Genomic DNA, 9,327 nt, shown 5'->3' with positions numbered 1-9,327 from the left:
AAATTCTCAATCTTCATAAATGGAAGACCTCGTGGTAGAATTCAAGCTTCAAGAGGAATAAGGCAAGGTGACCCTCTTTCTCCTTTCGTATTTCTACTAGTCAGTGAAGTCCTGGATGCATTAATTTCCCAGTTTCGAGAAAAAGGCAAGTTTGAAGGTTTTATTGTTAGCAAAGATAGAATTCATGTTTCTTTGTTACAATTTGCGGATGATACTCTAATTTTCTGCCAAGATGACAAAGAAAAACTCAGCAACCTAAAGAAAATACTTGAATTATTTGAGTGGTGTTAGGGGTTGAAGGTTAATTGGGAAAAATCAGCTTTATGTGGCAATATAGACCATTTCAAGTTACAATCAGAAGCAGCCCTCCTAAATTGCAAGGCTATCTACCTCCCATTTATGTACCTTGGCCTTCCTTTAGGGGGGGATATCCTAAGCAATTGGCTTTTTGACAACTAGTGATCGACAAAGTCCAAAGCAAACTGGACAAATGGAAGAGATACAACCTCTCAAGAGGTGGTCGTGCCACCCTATGTAGGTCAGTTCTTTCTCATATACCAACTTACTATATGTCACTTTTTCAGATGCTCGAAAAAGTGATTCAAACTCTTACTATATGTGATTCGAACTCACTTTGCATGAACATTTATTCGTCCAGCTCTTACTATCTCTGTTTCAGATTTCCATCAATAACGCCATTTGTCTTGATGAGCTCATCAATCTTGCATAACACAGTCCTCAGCACCGCTCCATCGTTTAGTTCCTACATCTATCGCTTAGCTCCAACAACCCGTCGCGTAGATCAATCGTTTAGTCAACGATCTCGTGCATAGCCTATCGTTTAGCTACTGCGCACATCGTTTAGCTACATCGTTTAGTGCTGACGCCTTATCGTCCAACGTATCCACTAATCGCTTAGCGTCATCGCCCAGCGCTTAGTATTTCGCCTATCGTCTAGCGCTATCGTCCAACTTCTACGCTTATTGTCTAGCACTTACACTGATGTGTAGTATTTTACCTATCGTATAGCACGATAGTCTAGCACGTGACTTCTTATTGTTTGACGCAGTGCGCATCTTCACGATCGTCTAGCGCATCGGTTAGCTCTGCGCATTGCTATACGATCGCCTACCTCATTGTTTAGCTCCCTTTATTGCTACACAATCATCCAACACCCGCCTACACAATCGCCTACCTCATCATGTAGTGCCACTCACTTACTAGACGATCGTCTACCTCATCGTGTAGCACTGCTCATTTGCTACACGATTGTCTGCCCAGTGCCTTGCGTTCAACCTCTCGCTTTCTCTGCTCTTGCTCACGCGTTCTCAACGCATCGGCGACTTTCATGCAATGCGTTCAACTTCACAATTTCACACATGATTGTCAGGACTTAGTTTCATTTTATGCGTTTTATACCAAACGCCTGGTTTAGTAACACCTTGCACATAGTTGAATTTCCATTAGTTGAATTCCAAACTTTTTGAAGAACATTTATTCAACACTTAGAGTTCTTCCTTTTTAGCATAGGGTTTCATACCTAGTCAGGTTCTTCTAGTCATTAGCTTAAACAGGCAAATAGGAATGCAGGTTTCATATCTACAATGAGAAATACATTTAATTAGAGCTGAATGAATATATGTGTATCAACCAGGTACCTTCATGATTCTGTTGCTCTTCTTTATTCATACATTTCCATACTGAAGTATTGAACCCATTGTGGTTATCTCTTTTCTCTTTGGATATGGAAGGATATTGTTTGGACAGAGTAGGCTTGTTACTCTTGGTATGTATGATCCCAAAGAAGTTTAGCTCAAGACAAGGAGGGGCATGCTTTTGCACTGTCAGTCAGTTCAAATCTTGGGATTTTTATGTCACCTGGAAGCTGGTATATTCATATTGGTAAGTGGAAATTTTTTCAACCTTCCTGCTTAAAATATATTGGGAAAATGGCTAGGGTAGTCTCTCTGTTTGTGCTTTTTTTTTCTCTAATATTTATAATCTTGTTAAATTACAATTTTAGTCCTTGAATTTTCAGATTTTTGTCAAAATTTTGTGTCCAATAGGTTTATGATATTTTTAACTTTTCTTAAATCATATTGATTTATTAGATATGAATTTAGGATTCTAAAATTTCAATTTTTATGTTTAGATGCATGTATTTAAAAATAAAAATATGTTGAATAGATCAAAGACGTAATAGATTCATTTTTTAAAGTTTAAGGGACTTATTAGACACAATTGAAAGCTCAGTGTAGGGATGAACACTAAAACTAACATAATAGATGCATTTTTTTTAAGGTTTTCACTAAAAGTTCAGTTAAGTTAAAATCAGAAGGAAACTAATTTTTTCGGCTTAATTTGGTTTTTTATTTCAAAACCAAATTGAACAAACCGTGTATGTTCATATATACATATTTATCGATTTATTTATATATATATATATATTATACATTATATTTATTATATTATGTATAAAAACCAAAAATCGTTTGATAAGTTATTTGGTTTTTAGTGGGAATAAGGATTATGAGAATTAGGAAGACAATCCTATTCTTGTGAAGTGTAGTGATGGACGCTTATTAGAGAATAAAATAATGAGTTCTTTTGGTTATTCATGTTTCAAATTAGCCATTTTAGTCTTTGAATTTTAAGAAATAGATTTAAAAGGTCTCTCTACAAGTTCTCCTTTTTGCATGGACTTTTCCTAGCCCACGGAATTTAAATAGAAATTTTACTAGATGACTTATGTGGCAAGATGACTTGGTAGGATGTTCTCAAAGCTCTCTTTCTGCCAACTGATACCCTACAACTTCTAACAAAAGCAACCAACTCTACATGCCCTAGCCTTCATAACTTGGTTTTTTTTTTTTTGTATTCTGTTTGGTAACTGAGTTGATTGATTTCTTAAAGGAAGAGTAGTGACATGCATTGAGTTTTGTTTGTTCTTTTTCTGTGTTTTTTTTTATGATTGTAAATCTCGCTTTTGTTTGGAACTTGAGTTTTACTGAATGCGTTTGAGGCCAGTTGCTACTTCTTAAGGTTTTAGAGTGTTTGATTTGTGTGTTGTATGTGCGTGCAGATGAGATCACGAAGCTGTTTCCTGATCTTTTCGGCCAACTGTCAGCAATGTTGGTGCCAAGTGATTCCAGTTCGGTGCAGGTGAATAAGAAATTGAAGATCGGAGTTGTCTAGTTTGGTGGCCAAGCACTGGGAGGGCATAATGTGAATTTTGGTCTATTTGGTAGGGTCTCATTGTGTCCACATTTATAAATCAAGAATAAATGTTTGCTTTTCTGTTCAAGTTGTGGCTATCTAGCAGCTTCTACGATCTCTGTGAAGATTACCTACAGGTTCATGCAAAAGGAAGCACGTTGTATGGTATCAAGGGTGGTCCTACAGGGATCATGAAATGCAAATATGTGAACTGACTGCACAATTTATCCATCCATATTGCAATCAGGTTAATTTTCTTGAAGGGATTTCTTGCTTTCACTTGTTAGAATTGTTAGTGTGAATATGTGCAGTCTTGATGCGATGTGATTGCCATTTGAATGCAATTCTTGATGTAAATGCATTTTTCTTTTATTGGGGTTGTTTTGATATGATATGCAATGGGAGGGATAAGATTGAAACTCCAGATAAGGTGAAACTCTTTCTTCCCAGAATTTTCATTTTGAGACGTCTTAGTTGTAGTCAAGGCATTAATTGACAGTTCGGTTCTATTTTCAGTTTAAGCAAGCTGGAGAAACTACTCAAAAGCTTGATCTGGATGGCCTTGTTGTAATTGGTGGAGATGATTCTAACACAAATGCTTGTCTCTTCGCTGAAAACTTTAGGTATTTTTCAGAACTATGAAATTTGTCTATTGCCTCCCTCCTTTTTGCTCTCTCTTTCTCACTCTCATTGTCATATATGGATAAGCTATTGTATGTTATTTTTATTGTAGAAATATAAGGTCGAGTAATTAATTACTCTAGTGTACCATTTTTTTTTTTTTTTGTGTGTGTGCAAGACCCTGTTATTTATATTCCCCTTCTTTCTGTTGTTTTCAAATTAGGAGTAAGAATTTGAATACTCGAGCGATTGGTTGCCCAAAACCTATTGATGGTGATCTCAAATGCAAAGAGGTCCCCACAAGTTTTGGATTTGATTCTGCTTGCAAGGTACTCATTTCTCTTCATAACTACTTTAGAATTCATATTTCGTTTGGACTCAACTTTGGTGACTGTTGCAAAGTTGAAGTAGTTTCTTCAAGAATTCAAGGAAAAAATGGAATGTCGCATTCATGAGATGAGACTCTTAATAGGCCCTGCTGATGTTTATGCAGATATATTCAGAAATGATTGGTAATGTGATGGTTGATGGTCGATCTACAGGAAAATATTACCACTGTAAGTATTTTGCTTAATGAAATTAAAACTAAAAATAGTTCTGATCTGCTGAATGTTCATAATAACTGAATTATTGACATTACAAGTATTTCAAGTTCAGATATGTCTACTTTTTTAAAATATATATTTATGAATAAATAAATAATATCAATAATAAAGCCCATCTTGTTGCTTCATCTGTAAAAAACAGAGCACTTCTCTCTGCTCAATTTTATTAACCTTCTCTATTTAATCTACCTAATGTGAGATTGTACTTTTTCTTTGTTGTGATGTTGATACCTTTTTGTTTCTCACTCAAATTTCAAGTTTATTATCATATGGCATTAACAGTGTACATATATCCACAGTTGGACGGCTTATGGGTCGTGCTGTTTCTTACATTACATTGGAGTGTGCTTTGCAAACTCATCCAAATATTACTATTATTGGAGAAAAGGTAGCTGCTTTATTTAAACTACTTAAGATAGAAACATTTGTCAAGGAGGACATTTATCTCCACATGCTTTATAATGTGTTTTGCAGGTTGCGGCTAAGAAGCTTACCTTGAAAAACGTTACAGACTACATTGTCGATGTAATTAGTAAACGTTCTGAACTTGGTTATTCATTATGGTGTTGTAGTTATTCCCGAGGGTCTGATTGACTTCATTCCGGAGGTATTTGTCTTGTTATTGTAACTAATTGTGTTTATTTCTTTTTGTTGTATGCTCACTATCCACTAAACCCAAGATTCTCGGGATCAATATGTCATTCTTGAACTGATATCATTTATAACCCGCTTTCTACAGGTGCAACAGCTTATTTCGAAACTCAATGAAATTCTTGCCCATGATATTATAGATGAGGATAGGTTATGGAAAAAGAAATATTATAGATGAGGATAGGTTAGTACACCCAACATATTGAAGTTGTAACAATCCAAACAATCTGACAACATCGATTAGACCATCGGAGAATTCTAGCACTACTTTGGTTGGAAAATGCTCTCTCCTCTCTCCTCTCTCCTCTTTCCTCTCTCCTCTCTCGCTTTCCCTCCCTCCGGCACCCTATTCCGACATAACTCCCCGTCCTCTCCCCATCTCCGACCAAGCTTTTCCTCTTCCCACCAACCTCAACCTTCATTTGCGATCCTCGGCTCATCTATCTCTCATGGCCCATCCATCGACCTTCCCCTCCAAGCCTAACTTAGCCGTCCAAGTTATCAGTTGTAAAATTAAGGACAGCCACTTCTGTGCCCTCATCCAAGCTGGTTCAGTAATCGTAGAAGATGTGGAAGCCAAAAAGCAAATTTCCTTGTCAAAATCGCAGCTACTTTGGTTTGTGGAGAACATCTCGACCCTTTCGAAACTTCCAACATCTAGCTTCTTTGTCAAAAGCGAGCAAGATGCTTCTGGTGTAACCAAGATTTCTAACATCCGAATCTATTCAAACTGGTTTTTATGATGTGTAGTGTGGCCTGCAGTTGGAGGACGATTCTTCATTCACGTTCCATCAGGAACTCTTAATTCAGGTTGATATTCCTTCCTTACCTTGTTAAATGATGCTTTGTCCCTCTTTGAAGTTGAACAGGTGACAAAAAACCCTCGCTCAGTCCCAATCTCCTATGCAGACATAGTAAGGGGAAGAATGGTTAAGCCTGAATTTCCAGAAAAACAGAGTCTCCTGCCCCATCAGAACACCAAAAAACAGAGCAAATCTAATTTTTAGGTTCTAACACAAAATTCTCAATCTTCATAAATGGAAGACCTCGTGGCAGAATTCAAGCTTCAAGAGGAATAAGGCAAGGTGACCCTCTTTCTCCTTTCGTATTTCTACTAGTCAGTGAAGTCCTGGATGCATTACTTTCCCAGTTTCGAGAAAAAGGCAAGTTTGAAGGTTTTATTGTTGGCAAAGATAGAATTCATGTTTCTTTGTTACAATTTGCGGATGATACTCTAATTTTCTGCCAAGATGACAAAGAAAAACTCAGCAACCGAAAGAAAATACTTGAATTATTTGAGTGGTGCTCGGGGTTGAAGGTTAATTGGGAAAAATCAGCTTTATGTGGCATCAATATAGACCATTTCAAGTTACAATCAGAAGCAGCCCTCCTAAATTGCAAGGCTATCTACCTCCCATTTATGTACCTTGGCCTTCCTTTAGGGGGGATATCCTAAGCAATTGGCTTTTTGGCAACCAGTGATCGACAAAGTCCAAAGCAAACTGGACAAATGGAAGAGATACAACCTCTCAAGAGGTGGTCGTGCCACCCTATGTGGGTCAGTTCTTTCTCATATACCAACTTACTATATGTCACTTTTTCAGATGCCCGAAAAAGTGATTCAAACTCTTACTATATGTGATTTGAACTCACTTTGCATGAACATTTATTCGTCCAGCTCTTACTATCTCTGTTTCAGATTTCCATCAATAACGCCATTTGTCTTGATGAGCTCATCAATCTTGCGTAACACAGTCCTCACCACCGCTCCATCGTTTAGTTCCTACATCTATCGCTTAGCTCCAACAACCCGTCGCGTAGCTCAATCGTTTAGTCAACGATCTCGCGCATAGCCTATCGCTTAGCTACTGTGCACATCGTTTACCTCCATCGTTTAGTGCTGACGCCTTATCGTCCAACGTATCCACTAATCGCTTAGCGTCATCGCCCAGCGCCCAGCGTCCATCGCTTAGTATTTCGCCTATCGTCTAACGCTATCGTCCAACTTCTACGCTTATTGTCTAGCGCTTACACTGATGTGTAGTATTTTACCTATCGTATAGCCCGATAGTCTAGCACGTGACTTCTTATTGTTTGACGCAGTCCGCATCTTCACGATCGTCTAGCGCATCGTTTAGCTCTGCGTATTACTATACGATCGCCTACCTCATTGTTTAGCTCCCTTCATTGCTACACAATCATCCAGCGCCCGCCTACACAATCGCCTACCTCATCATGTAGCACCAATCACTTACTAGACGATCGTCTACCTCATCGTGTAGCACTGCTCATTTGCTACACGATTGTCTACCCAGTGCCTTGCGTTCAACCTCTCGCTTTCTCTGCTCTTGCTCACGCGTTCTCAACGCATCGGCGACTTTCATGCAATGCGTTCAACTTCACAATTTCACACATGATTGTCAGGACTTAGTTTCATTTTATGCGTTTTATACCAAACGCCTGGTTTAGTAACACCTTGCACATAGTTGAATTTCCATTAGTTGAATTCCAAACTTTTTGAAGAACATTTATTCAACACTTAGAGTTCTTCCTTTTTAGCATAGGGTTTCATACCTAGTCAGGTTCTTCTAGTCATTAGCTTAAACAGGCAAATAGGAATGCAAGTTTCATATCTACAATGAGAAATACATTTAATTAGAGCTGAATGAATATATGTGTATCAACCAGGTACCTTCATGATTCTGTTGCTCTTCTTTATTCATACATTTGCATACTGAAGTATTGAACCCATTGTGGTTATCTCTTTTCTCTTTGGATTGGGAAGGATATTGTTTGGACAGAGTAGGCTTGTTACTCTTGGTATGTATGATCCCAAAGAAGTTTAGCTCAAGATAAGGAGGGGCATGTCACCTGGAAGCTGGTATATTCATATTGGTAAGTGGAAATTTTTTCAACCTTCCTGCTTAAAATATATTGGGAAAATGGCTAGGGTAGTCTCTCTGTTTGTGTTTTTTTTCTCTAATATTTATAATCTTGTTAAATTACAATTTTAGTCCTTGAACTTTTAGATTTTTGTCAAAATTGTGTCCAATAGGTTTATGATATTTTTAACTTTTCTTAAATCATATTGATTTATTAGATATGAATTTAGGATTCTAAAATTTCAATTTTTATTTTTAGATCATGTATTTAAAAATAAAAATATGTTGAATAGATCAAAGACGTAATAGATTCATTTTTTAAAGTTTAAGGGACTTATTAGACACAATTGAAAGCTCAGTGTAGGGATGAACTAACTAACATACTAGATGCATTTTTTTTAAGGTTCTTACTAAAAGTTCAGTTCAATTTAAAATCATAAGGAAACTAATTTTTTCGGCTTAATTTGGTTTTTTTATTTCAAAACCGAATTGAACCAAACCGTGTATGTATATATACATATTTATCGATTTATTTATATATATTATACATTATATTTATTATATTATGTATAAAAACCAAAAATCGTTTGATAAGTTATTTGGTTTTTAGTGGGAATAAGGATTATGAGAATTAGGAAGACAATCCTATTCTTGTGAAGTAGTGATGGACGCTTATTAGAGAATAAAATAATGAGTTCTTTTGGTTATTCATGTTTCAAATTAGCCATTTTAGTCTTTGAATTTTAAGAAATAGATTTAAAAAGTCTCTCTACAAGTTCTCCTTTTTGCATGGACTTTTCCTAGCCCACGGAATTTAAATATAAATTTTACTAGATGACTTATGTGGCAAGATGACTTGGAAGGGAAAATTTAATTTTAATATCTCCCACCTCTGTCTTCTTTCTCCCCCTCTTTATCTCCTCTTATTCTCGATCCTCCCTTTTCATTGTCAAGCTTTACACAAAATTAACTTGCAAAAAGTCATGGTAGGATGTTCTCAAAGTTCTTTTTCTGTGTTTTTTTTATGTTTGTAAATCTCGCTTTTGTTTGGAACTTGAGTTTTACTGAATGCGTTTAAGGCCAGTTGCTACTTCTTAAGGTTATAGAGTGTATGAGCTGTGTGTTATATGTGCGTGCAGATGAGATCACGAAGTTGTTTCCTGATATTTTCGGCCAACCGTCAGCAATGTTGGTGCCAAGTGATTCCATTCGGTGCAGGTGAATAAGAAATTAAAGATCGGAGTTGTCTAGTTTGGTGGCCACGCACTGGGAGGGCATAATGTGATTTCTGTACTATTTGGTAGGGTCTCATTGTGTCCACATTTATAAATCAAGAATAAATGTTTGCTTTT

General features: G+C 36.8%; 1 protein-coding gene across 7 annotated transcripts; it reads left to right on the top strand.

Moving 5' to 3' along the window:
• The first annotated feature begins 6 nt into the window (after nt 1–6).
• On the top strand, nt 7–9,307 carry LOC150029929 (pyrophosphate--fructose 6-phosphate 1-phosphotransferase subunit beta-like). Of its 7 annotated transcripts, none has more exons than XR_016527256.1 (9): nt 7–1,902; nt 3,083–3,646; nt 3,733–3,839; nt 4,061–4,166; nt 4,331–4,394; nt 4,742–4,830; nt 4,917–5,049; nt 5,182–7,988; nt 9,115–9,307. XR_016527256.1 is itself a non-coding variant. In XM_090310246.1 (9 exons), the coding sequence occupies exons 3-9, from the start codon at nt 3,413–3,415 to the stop codon at nt 5,034–5,036; spliced, it is 555 nt and encodes a 184-aa protein (XP_090166372.1). In that variant the 5' UTR covers nt 7–1,902; nt 3,083–3,244; nt 3,343–3,412; the 3' UTR covers nt 5,037–5,180. The 7 variants fall into 7 exon arrangements, 6 of the variants coding, with proteins under 6 accessions (XP_090166372.1, XP_090166374.1, XP_090166370.1 ...); XM_090310246.1 differs by lacking the exons at nt 5,182–7,988; nt 9,115–9,307 and having other exon boundaries at nt 3,083–3,244; nt 3,343–3,463; nt 3,629–3,646; nt 4,917–5,180; XM_090310248.1 differs by lacking the exons at nt 5,182–7,988; nt 9,115–9,307 and having other exon boundaries at nt 3,083–3,244; nt 3,343–3,463; nt 4,917–5,180.
• Nucleotides 9,308–9,327: the final 20 nt, after the last annotated feature.

Source organism: Benincasa hispida, unplaced genomic scaffold (assembly GCF_027475165.1).
Source record: "Benincasa hispida cultivar pf3 unplaced genomic scaffold, pf3_genome.v1.1 HicScf799, whole genome shotgun sequence".
NCBI lineage: Eukaryota > Viridiplantae > Streptophyta > Magnoliopsida > Cucurbitales > Cucurbitaceae > Benincasa > Benincasa hispida.
The sequence above is the reverse complement of the archived record's forward strand: the minus strand, read 5'-3'. Positions and strand labels throughout refer to the sequence as shown.